At 33.9% G+C, this 16,709-nt stretch overlaps 1 protein-coding gene across 1 annotated transcript; it reads left to right on the top strand.

Annotated features, from left to right (window-relative positions):
• Nucleotides 1–506: 506 nt before the first annotated feature.
• LOC149172626 (serine carboxypeptidase 1-like) lies at nucleotides 507–6,097 on the top strand. The gene is made up of 14 exons (XM_089426405.1): nucleotides 507–694; nucleotides 1,277–1,422; nucleotides 1,905–1,981; nucleotides 2,268–2,390; nucleotides 2,479–2,581; nucleotides 2,809–2,846; nucleotides 2,996–3,094; nucleotides 3,296–3,376; nucleotides 3,489–3,698; nucleotides 4,092–4,160; nucleotides 5,270–5,391; nucleotides 5,538–5,651; nucleotides 5,869–5,914; nucleotides 6,071–6,097. The coding sequence occupies exons 1-14, from the start codon at nucleotides 522–524 to the stop codon at nucleotides 6,095–6,097; spliced, it is 1,428 nt and encodes a 475-aa protein (XP_089282531.1). The 5' UTR covers nucleotides 507–521.
• Nucleotides 6,098–16,709: the final 10,612 nt, after the last annotated feature.

The following is a 16,709-nucleotide window of genomic DNA, read 5'->3' as shown; positions in this document are numbered from 1 at the left end:
TAAATATTTAATAGTATTTTTTAATAGTATTTTTTATTTCGATTGCACATTCCCAAATATTTGAAGGGGCGACCGCGCCCATATCCTTGTCCATCCAATTGCCAAATATTCAGAAAATCGGCAATCAGATAACCTCCAGGATATGGTCGTGGATGCTATTTTCCAGGCATTACATAATACAACAAGTCGTCTTTACACCGGCTGGCGGGCTGAAATGAATGGCAGATAGAGAAGATAACGTTTGATGATCCTGAAGGGGCAATGCAGAAAATATTATGTTGACTTAGCCTGAGCATATTCACACTCATAGAGATACATACGATTTGACATAATCTTTAAATGTTCAAATGAGTCATGAAAATAATTGAATTATTTTAAATAAGAATTTCGCTGTCTTTAATGAACTGTCCATATATATAAAAGCATCGAGGCCTATTCGAAGTGCACTCGAGAAATATATATGTACAGACACACACCGTATTCTTCTTAATTGAAGTGAGGTTGGGTGTATTTCCATAACAATGTCTTCCCTGACGAAGTCCATGCAATTTGTGGTTAATTTATTCACTACTCATGTAATTATATCTCTGATTATCACCTCACTTCAGCTGAATTGTAAGGCAGCACCTGCAAATGCCAGAGTGGAGTCCTTTCCAGGATATCATGGCAATATTAGTTATGAGATATATACTGGGTAAGTGTCATATCTATCCAAGGTAAAGTATATTTATTCATGAATAAAGTCCATGTTCAAATGTAACAATTGTTGAAAGTAACAAATTCAAAGTGACAGATCTTTCACTGGAAAGAATATTTATTCATTAACACAGTCATGTTCAAAAATAGCATGCATGAATTTGTTCCTGTTCGTAAATAAACAATTAGCTGTGTATTTATGCAAAGATTAAGAACATAACCAAAGAGTTCATAGCTTGTAGAATGTTCATAGCTTGTAGAATGCATGCTTATATGACAAAGAAAGACAGAAAAACATAAAAGATATACAGATCTCTAATTGTTATGCACAGACTGTGAATATGTTTGGACAGAGTTAGTTTAATTTCTCTGGATACTTGATAAATTTGGTAACAATTGAAGCTAAAAAAAATATTAGAGTCAAAATTGTTGCATGGAGAGTTCAAAATATGTAAAAGAGTAGGAGCGAAAATTGTTATATGGAGTGATTAAAGATGTGATTCTACCACTCTTATTTTCTATTGGATGACCAATTGAGTAACTGCATGAAAGTCTTTGTGTTTTCTTCATATTTATGCAGGTATGTGACAGTTAGTGAGGCCAATGGAAGAGAACTTTTCTACTATTTTGTGAAGTCAGAAAGTAATCCAGCAAATGATCCACTTCTTCTTTGGCTTGAGGGAGGTCCTGGTTGCACCGCTTTCACTGGATTTGTCTATGAGATTGGTCAGCTATGGGAATTCTTGCTCTTATTGTCTGTTTCAATACTCAAAGTTGCTATTTACTGAATGAATTTTGATCTTGTACATATTAATTTTTCAAATTGTGTAATCTGGCCATGGGAACGGCTTGTTCAAATGGCTAACCGTAAGCTCACTTTTACACATGTTGTTGGAATTGGCACCCAAAACCGAGTCAACTGCTGTTATAATTAGGCTTATGCAATACTAAGATATCATTGTAAACCAAAGAATAACGGAAATCGATAAATTATGGATTTCATCGAAACATTACCTATTCAATGTTCAGCATTGATCGTGAAAAGATAATGCACCTGCCAGACTAGCAAGGCTAGGCAGGGTGGGAGGCTATTTTGATGCAATCCTTGTTTAGAGAAAAACAGAACATAATAGTGATTTTTAGAAATTTGTAAAATAAAATGATAGAGATCTTCTAATATTTATCCCAAAGTTTTTCTCCTATTGCAGGTCCAATGAGTTTTGATCTCAGTAACAATTCTGGGAGTTTGCCCATGCTCATCCCCAATCCACACTCTTGGACTAAGGTTGGCGTTCAAGGCTCCTGCCTCTGCCACTATGGTTATGATGAAATGTTTCCAATTAGGGCACCAAATTTTTCTTTCCTCTTTCAAACATTCGTCAAGTGAGCATAGTAGATTATGTCACTGATGAAGCATCTCTGTTATCAACTTTTATGTTCTGTTGCTTTTATCACTTTGGAATTTTCCATTATTAAATTGTTTCTCATCCAACTTTGACTTAACTTGGATGCCACTGAATGTGCAAATTTTTATTGTAATGGATTAACCTTGAATGGTTTTGCACATGTAGGTCTCCAACATTCTTTTTCTTGATTCTCCAGTTGGGACTGGTTTTTCTTACTCCAATACAGCTACAGATTACATGACTGGAGATTTTAAGGCTGCTTCAGATATACATACTTTCCTCATAAAGGTTTTCAGTTCTATCACGCTACAAAAGAATATTTTACAAGTGTATAGATTTTTGTGAATCTCAGTACAGTTTATAACCTTGGATGCAGTGGTTTGAAGCATTCCCTGAGTTTCTATCTAATCCATTTTATGTCGGAGGGGAATCTTATTGTGGTATTAATATTCCAATGGTGGTACAGGAAATAGTAAATGGTAAAGCACACACGACCCATGTTTTGTTATTCAGTTGACTTCTTGGATTCTCTGTTTTTGGAATAGGCTGGGATTTCTTTATGGCAGCAGGAGTCCTATAAGTTGATTTGAGGTTGCATTTCAGGAAAACATATGTTCTAGACATTGTATTTTTCTTAATACAATTTGTTTTATGATTGATACTTTGATGCTTGACCGTTGCAACCTCTCTTTCTTTTCTATGGCAGGAAATGAAGCAGGTATTAAACCAACCTTGAACATTAAGGTCAAAACCCTTTGCTAATAATTGAAATTCATAGCTTTCTTCATTCATGCCTCTCCAAAATATGTTGGTGACTATGAACAGCGTTATGTTCGTTAGGAATTTTACTAGATGGTCTCATGGTCTGACTTCTTGCATGGCTAGTTTCTCAGGGTTATCTGGTTGGAAATGGGGACGCAGATGAAGTATTTGACAACTCACAGGTGCCTTTTGCACATGGAAAGGGACTTATTTCTGACGAATTATACCAGGTGTGTACCCTGCAACGTTAAAATAAGAGACCATGAAATCATAGGCACAATTTATATATTCTCCATAGACAGATGCTAGTTCCAGGGATCCCATTCAAATCCTAGTTACGAGTTGTTTACTCTAATGTTTAGAGAATGTAAATCAGTTGGCGTTTCAGCAGGTGTTCGATATAGAACTTCTACATACTTATGTTTCTGCAGGCAGTAAAGGAGGCTTGCAATAGTAGCTATTTGTATTCCACCAATGCTTCTTGTGAATCAAACCTATTAGAAGTGTCGAGGGTAATCCTTGTAGTCCTTTTCCTAACTTCTATCACAACAGTTGATTTTGCTAAATTCAGGACTTAACATTATTCCTTGCAAATTAGTCCTGATTTGGTCTTTTGAAAAACAGGTTTTGATGGGAATCAACCATGGCAATATTCTTGAACCCCTTTGTTACCCCCTTTCTGAGAAGCCGGAAAGCATACGTAGTCAAAAACTCCTAACCAAGAGGTACGAAAAATTAGAAATAATTGATCAGGTTGTTGGATCAAGGAGCAGAATCTCTAGTCTGGCGGTTCGTCCACAACATGCTTACCAGGATAGGCAATGCCCTGCTGTGGTAAAGTGCTATAGGTCCTCTGCTCCTCACGCTATGTACTTGAAACTTGTTTTATTTGCAGTATAGCAAATTTGTGTTCGCATTTTCTTTTACGCTTTTGACAACCGACATATCCAATAAAAGAGGAGGACGTCCTTTGTATGTGTTGTATATATCAGGCTTTCCAACTGGATTTAAGAAGGAAATTATTAAATTCACAATTTTTTTGCTTGTTTTCCAGTGAAGGACAGTAAAAGTTTTGGATTTGGATTTTGATTTTGTAAAGTTAAATATTGGCATCCGACTTTTTCCTTCTTGTAATAGTTAATGTTTTTGTGTAAAGTTACCTATTTCATTCAACCTTTTTCGATAATTGCATTTCTTATAGTTGAAATCTTTCATATTGCAAAACAGGACAAATATTATCTTTCCGACGTTTGGGCAAATATTCCGCAGGTCAGAAAAGCGATCCATGCTCAATCGGTATCCACCTTAACCTAGTCCTTGCTAATTACTATCCTTCCTGTCCTCCTGTCTTTTCACGTGCTTAGAATGGCAGGAAACTGATTTAGTTTGAATAATGCCATTTATACTGCTCTGGCTTTTGAAGTTATTGCTTACTAAAAGTTTCAGTGTTTGTTTTGATCCAGAAGTCATTTCATGTATATATATATATATTCTTATCGACAAAGATGTCATGAATTTACAACTAAAATAAATAGATCTATACCCAAAAATCTTATATTTATATATTTATATATATATATATATATATAAAATTTTGAATGTTACGAATTTATAACTAAACTATATATATATATTAATTTAGCAGTTGTCTATAATGTAATTTTTTGGATATCTTTCTGGTGGGTTTTTTTGGTCAAATTCTGACAGCAATTTATTGGAATCGCAAGTTTGATACATAGTTTCTGCACAATCAAAGCGTCTCAGGGGTTTTCCAGGCTGCTGAATCCAAATATGTAGTTAAAAAACCATTTTAAATGCAACAAATCAAGATTTAACCCAATTTAACCTCAACTTCTTCCTCGGGATTCCGTCACCAGAATCTCCAAAAAATCGCATTATAAACAACTCCATTAATTTATACATATATTAATATTGAGCAATCTCTATTTGTATAGACCAATGTCAAAACAATTAGTAATACAAAATTCTATTTTTCATTTTTTTATTGCAAATTATTATATATTTTAGAGTGGTCATAGTTTTTGGCACATATTTATGCTTTGTAACTTCAAAAAAGTATTATTATAGATCTATATTAACTATAGATTTACGAAATATTTATAGAGATAAATATGTGGTTAATGTAGTCCTATGGATGTGGTTAACGTAGCTTCATTGATGTGGTTAATGGTTCATTGCTAATATAGCTCCATATCTAAGAAGATTACAAATAAAAGCTTCTATACACAGAATTTTCAATTATTGTTGTGACAACTATCATGCCTTTTATTGCTATTCCATCATCACTCACATTGTAACTTTCTGATGTTAAAATTTATATTTATTTGTTCCATGAAAAAATGAGAAAGTTTATGGGGATGTTAATTTATCTTATTTTTATGCAGGAAGAGATAACTGGAAAGTGGGTAAGGTGCACACACGCCTTTAAATATGACTATCAAGTTTCGAGTGTAATTGAATATCATCGCAATCTTACCCAAAAGGGCTATCGAGCTTTAATCTACAGGTTCTTTCATACGAATATAGTTCAAGTATCTACGCTAGTATTCATATTTTGTTATGACTTTGAATAAGGCTTATGGAGGTAGAATTATCGTGCATGATCTTTAAAGTGTCTACCATCGTATTCAACTGGCTTTCTTGTCATGACAGTGGTGATCAGGATATGGTTGTACCATTCGTTGGAACTGAAGCATGGATCAGATCATTGAACTATGCAATACTTGATGATTGGAGGTCTTGGTGGGTGGACGAACAAGTTGCAGGGTAAGACGAGGAGCTCATACTCTTACAACTTCATTCAAAACTTAATTGTATATTTTATATTTTTGAAAAGGAAATAACATGTTTCTTCAGCAAAGAACCCTCCTCTACCTTATGCTTTAAATATCTAACCTTCACTACTTTATCGTTCAGTAATAGGGACACTTGTTTAAAGAAAGAGACAAAAGAGAAATTGATGTTGGATCCATTTTGTGTGCAGATACACGAGGTTATATGACAACAACTTAACCTTTGCGACCGTCAAGGTAAAAATTCAAAACTTTTGCCATATCATTTGATGTTTTAAGAAATTTGATGAAATATTTTTTCTCCTCGTTTTGATTCACATTATAGAAGAAAATGGAGGACGATCGACCCATTTTATGTGTGCAATAGCTAATAATTTGCACAACATTTTGTAGGGAGCTGGACACACAGTTCCAGAATAGAAGCCTAGACAAGCATTTGTGATCTTCCAGAGATGGATCTCAGAAGAACGTTTGTAAATTGAGAACATCAATTTGAATAGTGTTTTGCATTATTCTTCAGATATCTTTGTGTTCTTTTTATTTCTTTATCAACTTTGCATGAATGTTATCAAAAACTTTTCTATCTGTAACTCAATTAAGTTTGATTGTAAAGTGCAACGAGATGTTTCTAAAAGAAAAGGTCAAAACTAGGTCATTGCTAATTATATTTAGCTTTAGATAAATAAAAATGAAGAATTCGGAGATTCATAAGCATGTTTCGCAGATGAAGTTACTAAATAAGAATGAAGAATTCAGAAATTCATAAGCACGTTTCCCACATCAAGTTAATAGGTTGTGTCTTTTTTCAACTCATCAAGAAAAATAATTCACAAACTCATAAGCACCTACAAATAATATAATGTCTAATATGCATTATATATTAGTGCAGGTTCATTTTCCTTTTGATTTATATGTTTATAATTATCAAACTGATTTATGTAGCGGCTTGGCTCTATCCTGCAGCTTCCCGTTCGCTGGTGGGGCTAACTGACTGCCTCCTCTTTCTCTCTTTACCAAGCCAACCAGTGTGTGTTGTATCTTCCTGCCAGCCTGTCGGCCTAAAGCTGTCGCCTCTTGACCAACCTTTCCTCGCTTATCCCTGTCCCGCCTTTCCTCCTCAACTGACCTACTGCTGCTGACTTGACGAACTTAACAAATGCTGCTGAATTGACGAACTGACCTACTGACCAAGCTAACCGGCTAAGCAACCAACCTCCTTTCCTCGATCTGACCAACTGATCTCATCCTCTCTTCTCAGCCTTCCTCGAGATAAATAACCAACCAAGTAGCTGCCTTCCTTTGACCAAGCTGACTGAGCCCGCCTCAATGAGTCAATCCTACCCTCTAACCAGCTAAACCACTAAGCAGCTAAACCAACTTCCCTCTAACCAGCTAAACCAACTGATCAACCAACTGTGTCTCCATCCAAGCCTAAGCCAAGCAATAAAGCCGCAGAGCAAGTTTATAGTAATCAAAATCATTTTTCCTCCAATATTGTTTATATTAAAATAGTTTTTACATAAAGAAATTATTCATTTAGATTTATTATAAATTCAGAATTAAAATAAAATTAAACATATTTAAAAAAATAACATCTCATAAAATAATCCACCATTAAAATATTTTAATTATAAAAAATTTAAAATTTTAAGTCTCGTACAATTTTTTTTAATTTAGATTTCAATATATTTCATTTATGTTTTATATTGAAATAAAAATTATATTATTAATAACTTTTTTAAATGTTATATATCAACTCAGAAATTTAAATTTATATAAAAATTATTAAATTAGAAAAAATTACAAAACTATAAAATAGAGATTTTTTAACTTTTATTTTTTATCTAAGCATCTCTCTTTTTTTTTAAAAGATAAAATAGAAATTCTCCAAATTTTTAACTTTTAATTACCTTAACTGTTTTTTATGTAAACATCTCTTTTATGTTTTTAAAGATAGAATACAGATTCTCCGTTATATAGGATAAAACAAATAAGTATAAAATAAAGATTCTTTTATTATTAACTTTTTTATTTTGTTTTTTATATATCTTTTCACTTTTAAAAGTAAAATATAAATAACTGAAAAAAGTTCAGAAATAAAAATAAAATATAAATAATTGAAAAAGGTCATAACTATGGTTGATAGCTTTAAAATTAAAATAGAGTTATGTTGATTTTGAACCAGAGTAATAAATGTTATTTTTCTCTCTATATATATATATATTATTTTTGTTCTTAATATTTAAATTGTTACATATCAACACTATGTTAAAAACTAAATGAATTATTAATAGAATAAGGAAGCTCCTCTCTTTATATATGTAAAGCTCATATTAAGCTATCTTAACACACATGTATGAATGATACACTGAAATATTTTATTTATAATTCACATTTTACATATTAAAATGCGTATACATGTCTTAATCAAATTTGGAAGTAGAAATCATATATTCATAGGGTTCTCTCTCCCTAAAAAACCTAGTTTAAAAATTCTCCCTTTCTATATATAAAATCATCTCTCTCTCTCTCTCTCTCTCTCTCTCTCTATATATATATATATATATATATAGGTTCCATGTAGTATATATATAGTTGACATTGGAATATTTTATTTATAATTTCAATTTTAATGTATATATAATAAATGACCAATCATATTTGTAAGTAGAAACCATATATCATAGGTCTCTCTCTCTCTCTCTCTCTCTCTCTCTCTCTCTCTATATATATATATATATATATATATATAATACATGTCAATTCCATATTAAAAAATAAATGAATTACAAATCTCTAAATGAGAAAATTTTCCATGCTTTTTCAAAAAAAAAAATTCCATATTTTTCTAAAAATGATTCACCCAAATTTTAAAGTACAAAATTATTTTACTTTTAAACTCAGCAAAATTTTATATATATTAATATAAATTCATTATAAATGTAAATATTTTTACAAAACTATCACCAAAATTTCACAATTTGCATATTAGGTACTAGTAAGATTCGCCAAGGTTCCTAAATTTTAAAATAACTGTTGAAAATTGTGAGAATGAGATTCTATGGTTGAGTGCATCTACTTCTCATGTGCAATCACAAGTCTAGTATTGTCATTGTTGTGGAGTTTTGTCTTGATGTATATATTGTTGAGCAAGAGCAAGTTGGGTTATAATATGTTAGTGTACTCATGCTACTAGGGTTTGTGATTGACCTTGATATGATGATATTAATATAATGAGATGATTTATTTGATGAGTGAGGTTTTCTTAGAGTATATGTTTCACAAATATTGCAATGTTGCTACTGGGGTGGATTGTATTGAGTTTATGCATTGATTAAGGTTTAGAGTGATAGTATGGATGAGTGAATATGTTGTCGGTGTGATGGTAGGGTTTTCGCAGTGTCGTGTTGTTGCATTAAGTGGAGTAATTTTTGAGCTAGGGTTTGAGTTAGGAGAGATTATGTATTTAAATTGACGAGAGAAGATTATGTGGGTCTAGTGTGAAAATTGATGAAATGAGATCCATAGATTTTTTATTCAAATATATGTGCGCTCAATTTGAAAATATATGAAAGGTGGTCCATAAGGTTTTGAAGGTTGGGACCTCCAATAGGTTGAGGCCTACAACAAGTTGGGGCTTCCATAGTTATGGAAGCAATGGCTTCCTTTACGTAGTGGACTAAAGTGGGTGGTTGCTTGTGTACATTGCAGGCCAGGACTTGCATACTAGTGGCGATGAGTATAAGATGTAAAAGAATATTTTAAATAATAAGAAGAATAAGAGAACAATTGTTTGATTCTTTTTGTCCCGAAAGAGTTTTTACCTAATATAAAATTCCCTTATGTGATGGTGGTGGTTTACGTGTTCCTCATTCGTTTCTGTGCCTTGATATTTTAGATATTATTCATATGACCTTGCTTATGGTCATGTTATATATTGTTCATATATATGATGTTGATTAAATGTTGATTCAGTTAATGGTTTGCAAAGAAAGTTGGAAAGGCGAAAAGGTTAAATTGATGATCCATATAGCATAGTAATGATTCACCTACCTCTTAGTATTGTCTAGCTCCCACTATTTACTAGTCCTACAGAATCAATGGCCCATTTTACAAAGGGAACTAATGCCAATGGTGGTTGTATCTCGTCTGATGGACTAGGCCTTCACACGTGCTTAGCTCTCACATCTCTTTAAATACACTTTCGCCTCCATTAATATGGTGAACTAATAATACCCATGATGGAGCACCTTGTACCTAGTTCTTTTGTTCACAAAGTGACCCCCACAAAGTCCATCACGGAAAGATTTTAACATCCCATGAATTTTTCTTCTAACAAACCTTTTTGACAATTAGAGTTGGACCAGTATATAAAAGGTACCCATTACCCCATGAGAATGTGCAACTATGCTTGATCATTTTCTTACGCTCCATTGGAGTTAAGTGTTGGGACAAGTTGCCCCCATCCAAGTAATTTGCAATATTTTCAAACCATGAATAGTTAGTAGATAATGAAAATATCCATTGATGAGGAAAATTATCTTCTACTTGTGGCTTATTATCATGAGATGTTAACCTAGAGAGAAAATAAACCACCACATTGGTCTTCCCTTATTTTGTTTAAGATCCTAATGTCAAGTTCCTACAATAGCAACAACCATCTAAAGAATCTGCCATTAGTAATTGGTTGATTCATTAAATACTCTACAAAAACATGGTTACTGCGTAAAACATTGGATACCCTATGATGTAATGTTGAAATTTGTTTATAGCATTAACATAGCAAGGAATTCTTTTCCAGTTACATTATAGGTCACTTCCGTCGGGGAGAGGTTTTTTCTTATGAAGCATATTATGTATGAAACATTGGATTCTACTTTCCCTAGAGAAACTCTGATGGTGATATCTAATGCGTATCTATAGACAATAAAAGGGAAGGACCAATTGGACCCTCCCAAAATTAAAGCTTGAAACACTTCAAACTTCAGTTGGCCAGTTTAATATTAACTCTATTTTTATCATATCCACCTGAATATCTTTAGTAGAGATATAATGCCCAAAAACCATGCCAACGCTTAAAACCTTTTCACAAATGACATTATTAGGGGAAATTTTAGTATTATTAAACATTATTATTGTATTTTCCAAGTTATCTAATGCTTGGTTAAGTTGCAAAATGTATTTCCACAAAATCATCAACCAAATTATCAAATATACTTGTTACCACTCATTGAATGGTTAATGGAGCATTACACATCCAAATGGGAGAAAATGGTAGGAAAAATTTCCTAAAGGACATGTGAATATTTCCTTGTCTTGGTTTTCATGTGCAATTTGGATTTTTCTATAACCACTAAATCCATGAAGGAAGTAAAAACATTTATTCCCTTCCAAGGTATCTAAGACTTGGTCAATAAAAGAAAGTGGAAAATGGTATTTGTGTGTTTCATTTTTGAACTCTCTATTTTCCACATAAATTATCCATTTTCAATTATTTTTTGGTACAAAAAATAAAGGGGAGACCCATTGAATGCTAGAAATCAAATAAATAAAATTAGGTGCAACAAATTTCTTCAGCTCTTCCTTGACTATGTTCCTTAATTCCAAATTCATTTGATGTTGGGATTAGTTAATGGGCTTGGATCATATATATATAGATAAAGATATAGATATATAATATGTTCACATAAATTGGGATGGATCGACTTCTGATCATAGTAGTCCCAATCAAAGCCATTACTGTGCCTCTGCAATACCTTGTCCATTTTTTTTTTGTTATGTGAACCCATTATTGATTTTCAAAGCTTTTCCAAAGATAAGTTTTATGGTATTTGTGGTGGATTCTTGTTTCTATTAAGCTTAGGAATCATGTTTTAAAGATGAAGCATCTATAGAGGTAAGATAAGCATGAGTTTCTAGATGTGGAAAGTGTTCAAGAACATGTGCATTGGAGAAAAAGGAAAAATAAACAATAAAATCACTAATTTCTTTGTGCTCAAACTTTTCTCAGATATTGAGATATTGATCGATAGAGAGATCTTGATGGAATACATGTCCTTCACCACTTCCTTCTATACCAACCCAAAAAATTATTTTAGGGTGTATATTAGGCTTGGAAGGAGGATATATGGTTAGTTGTTTAGTAGATATCTCATGGCAAATGACCATACTCCTAGATCTACAGCCAATGTATGGATCTACAATGGCTAGCCATGGTCACCCAAGGATAAGAGCATATCCTTCCAGGGGGTATTTCAGTTGCAGGACCATAAAATCAATGGGATACTCATAAGCATCTATGAATATCTAAACATCCTCCAAAATTACCTTTGCTTTGACTATAGGCCTGTCAACGAGTTGAATTGTGGTGTGGGCTTGTCTTAGGTTGAAGAGCCCTAGGGCTTCCATTTCCTCTCACATCCCTATATATTTAGAAACACCTAGTTCAATTAACATGTTCGAGATAAGGGTGTTATTGAATTACACATCAACCACCTGGATACTATGATCAAAATATTTTGTAGTGAGGAATATAACACCCTCCTCCCACATTTACCCAAGTTAATCTGTCCATTGGGGTAAACATGTGATGAAAGGCTACTATGATCTAATTCAGCTCCCCGTGTACAATTAAGGAAGTGGAACCAACAAAACACAACCAATTTTACCTTCTACACATGTTACAAAAGCTTCAGGAGCTAACCAACCCTTCCAGGTAACCAACCCTTGAGGTAACTTGACATTTTACTTACCTAGAGCCTTAGTTGTGTTATCATTCCAAAAATTCTCAGGAGTTGTTAGGAAAGAAATGTTAGAGGTAACCACAAACCTACTTTGGAGATTAGGATCCAGCCTTCCTAATGCTCAGAGGGGGCTCTCTCTTTATGATTTAACTTTGTTTAGTTAAGTGATTGTAGGCTAGTTATGATTATACTTGGGTTTTGGTTTTGATTTGGTGGTGGGATCACTTACTTAGATGGACGGAGAGATGTATTTTACCATTGGGCTATGGGGTAAAATTTCAAGAAAACAGGACTGGATCAAGTTCTAAAAATAATGTCTATAGGGCAAGGTAGCTGAGTTATTTCATATCTTAAGGCTGGAATGGTGAAGTGGTTTTCAATCTGATAAAAGGAGAAATTAAGGGTTCCTTAGACCAGATTATGAAAGAAATGAAAGAGTTCAGCCGATATGGGAAAGCAATTAAGGATTCTCAGATCCAGATATCAGAATAAAACATAGAAATGATTAACTATTCAAGAAAGAGTGTACTTAAACAAATTCTGAAATAAATTTCTAATTATGTCATTCACATTAGATAACTTGTAAGTTTGTGAGATATATAAGAAAATAACAAAATTGACAAAGAAAAAATTTCATTGTAATAGCTCAACACATGAATCCTATAATGCAATCTTTTTATTACTTAGTCCAGTTTGCTGACTTGAAAAATTTAGTACAATAACCCTCTAGTTTCTGATCAATACAACTCTACAAATGTATATAAATCCACACCCAATACTTCGAATTACGAAGTATTTATACAAAAAAAATTTACAAAATATCCCAAACTATCTTGGGAATTAATCTAGGAGAAATAAATATCTTCATGCAAGAAGATAGAGACAGATGTTCAACTGTTGTATGTTGTCCCTGTTTATTTGGTTGTGCTATCTTTATGCTCTGATATTTTGCTCTTTATTCTCTACCTTGCTATTGGTCTTCATGGTGACTGTTCTTTTTACTTTGCCCTTTCTCAACTGATACAATTTGCCTCATACTCTTTTGATCTGTCATTTTCCTTTCACTGTGCTGTTTTCACCCTTACTGTGCATTTTTACATTTTGACTGTGCATTTTTATAGCAAGTCATTTAACTTCTGCATGTGTCTGCATCTAGTAATTATATATTTACCATCTTCTTGTAGATTTCATCTGCTTATGTGTACTTGGCAAAAGTGGGTTTGTTCACAAAAAGGTGTTTTACCTAATGCTGGAGGTAAAACAGGTTCTCAAATGTCTGAGATAGAACCTTTCTAGTAGGCATTCCCTTCATGGAAGAATTACTTGCCTGATCCTTTTCCACCTCTCTTATTCTCCTATTGTAGTCCTCTTATGGCATTAATTTATCATTTATCACCAAGGGATTTGGCAAACCTTTCTGCCTCAAAACATCAAACTTTACCATGAACTTGTCTATACCCAGCTGCATGGTTTGGCATTTGTCCTCATGGTTTAATATCAAATTCCTCTTGGTGAGGACCTTTTTCACTTCTAGTATTGCACCTGTCCTATTAGCTATGTCGAGCTCTGGCAATTCATATTTGTTTTTGGAGTTAAGGAAATGAATTATTCTAGTGGCTTCATCTGGCATGTCTCCTAGTTTAGCCTGAATTCTTTGTATGTCTTCTGTAACCTCTTTAACTAAGTCACTTTGTTAAAAAATTACTTGAATGGATGGTCAAATATCATTGACAAAGTGAATGATATTGGCCCATAACTATTCGTTAGCTTGGACAAGTGGCTCCTTTAACGTTAATTCTTTCTTCAAGCTCTTCATTCTTTCAGTCAACTTAGTTGACTTATGAACCTCTTCCTTGTGCATAATCTGTGCAAGCTTATTGTCATTTTCTAGAATTGTTATTTTTTCCTTAAGCTTGTTTGTTTATGTGGTCTGAATGGACATGTCTTCCATTGCCTTGACCAATTTTCTTGCCTCATCACTTGGCTAAGTTGCTGCTGTTGTCGAACCAGTTGCTAATGTAGATGTTGTGGCAGCTGGTAGTGCTATAGCCAGTGGAGTTGGAGGAGTTAATGAAGCTGACAAGGTGGTTGGTATTGCTGTGGTCACTGTTGGAATGACAGTTGAAGTGGCAGTCTCAATGTTGACTTGTTTAAGTTGTATCAAGTTGTCCAACTCTTTCTCCAGCTCTTTTAATTGGTCATTAAGTTGTAAAACAAGGTCCATCATTTCCTCCTGATGTGTTTGGATTTCTAAGACCTCTTTTGTCTGTGGATGCTCTGAATGAGGCAGTTTTAGTTGTTTTTTGAGAGCATAAATGTCCTCATTATTTTTCTTTATCAACTTCTCAGCAGCCTTGATATCATTGGGATCATGTCTGAGCTCAGTCACCAAGTCTTCTAGTGACTTGATTCTATTGTCCTTGGCCTGTGAGGAGGCCTTTTCCAGCTTGTACTCTGTAGTGATATTATCTAATGAACTTTGAATTTTCTGTGTAGTCATAGCTTTACCTGTCAACGTGGAATAGATCATCTCACTTGCCTGTTTGTGAAACTCAATTTGGTCAATTGGATGAACATCCCTGGCAAAAATCTCAAAATTTGTTTTGCTATAGTCTTCTGATGGCCTTCGCTGCTAGACTGTAGGTTGCATGAATGTCATCTACATTTTACCTGTTTTAATGTCAAAGGCTGACATTAATCTGTTTTGATTTGTAGGTGTTTTCTTGAAATATTGGACATAGGTCTCAACCTTCAATTTCTCATTCCTCAAGTTAATTTCCTTGTACCTATCTTTTATGTCTTTCTCTTTATCCACAGGCCCGGTGAATGAGGAGACCTTCATGCTGAGATGTCTCTCAATAAGTTGAGTGTATGATGTTGAGGGCTGGTGTGTTTCTCCTGAAGCTGCTAGGCCTTTGCTCCTTTCCACCATTGTATCAGTGTCAGTGATTTCCATTGACTTCATGGTGTCTTCCTATTCAGTTACAGGATTAATCTTGGGCCTCTTCCTGTAACTGATCTCAAACTGTTCATCTGTGGTTTCCATGGCTGAACTAGAACCTTCTTCCTTGGTTCTCTTTGTATTTTTGTCTTCATTTGCTGGAGTATGTAAAAGAGGAGGAATGTTCATTTGTTCTCCTAGTTCTGGAACCTGCAGGAAGGAACTTGCATCATTCTGTTTTTCTACATCAATTAATGTATTCTCTACATCAACTACAGTATTGTCCATGTCTATCAAAGTGTTTTCCAACCATTCTGATTGGTTGGAAAATCTTTCAATGTCTGGCTTGGGATGATGTATGAAAGGACCCAATTTGACCTTGAGCCTTAGCTTATTTATGACTCCATGAGGGTCATATTTCCACATAAAATTGTTCTTGAATTTAATCTCTTATAGAATATTATCGGCCTTCGGTCCAGCTTCCCTATTATTACAAATAAAGGGGCCCAATTGGTTTTTCATTGTAAATTGGGTCTTCTTCTTGGCTGCCAGGAAATTAACCTCATCAGAGTTTATAATCTACCTAAAGTACTCTAATGCAAATAACCTCATGGGGAGGTATATGGGTAGCTTATAAGGGGCCAGTTCGCATCCATATATCCTTATCTCTGTGTGGTCCTCGTATAGATACCAGTTTCCCACTTTATCATTGTTTGCCAACTGTAAAACCCTTTTAGTTTCTTGACTGATCCTAGGCTGATGGCTACTATTAAGCATGTTTATAACAGGATGAACAAATGAATCAATGAAGTGTTTGTAAGTAAATAAAATGGAGTACTTTTGGATCAAGGGTGTCCAATAGATGACTAATCTTGGATTTCCTTTGGTGTCTAAATTTTGAATGTTGACAGGGAATTTGTCTGATTGGTAGTACAAGAACATACGAAATAAAACTTAAGAATACTTGAAAACTCTCTCATTTGGTAGTCTGACGAATTTTTCATGCATCCTATCTGCTATGAACTGAGCATAGTTGTAAATTACAACAAGAGGCTTGCTTGGGAAAAAGATGGAAAGGAAATCAAGGACAACCTCATCCACATGTTCATCTATAGTGTATCCTAAAATGCATGAGAGCATGGTTATGATTTTCTGCTTCTCTCAAAAAAATGGTGGCAACATATGGAGGACTATCTATTGGAGTATGAAATTCCTCTATGTTGAAAGTTTGGAAAATTTGGGCTATCCTAGGAAGGTCTAACTTGGTATAGAGGTCAAGCAATCCTTCAAGAGAAAGTGGGGTCTCATTTTGGCTTGGTTGGACTTGCAGCATTTGATTAATGGATTC

The sequence above is a fragment of the Pinus tabuliformis genome, chromosome 4_2 (assembly GCF_031772625.1).
Source record: "Pinus tabuliformis cultivar Carrire ecotype Pingquan chromosome 4_2, CPIR1, whole genome shotgun sequence".
Classification (NCBI taxonomy): domain Eukaryota; kingdom Viridiplantae; phylum Streptophyta; class Pinopsida; order Pinales; family Pinaceae; genus Pinus; species Pinus tabuliformis.
Note: the sequence above shows the minus strand (reverse complement) of the source record. Positions and strands in the feature narration are given on the sequence as shown.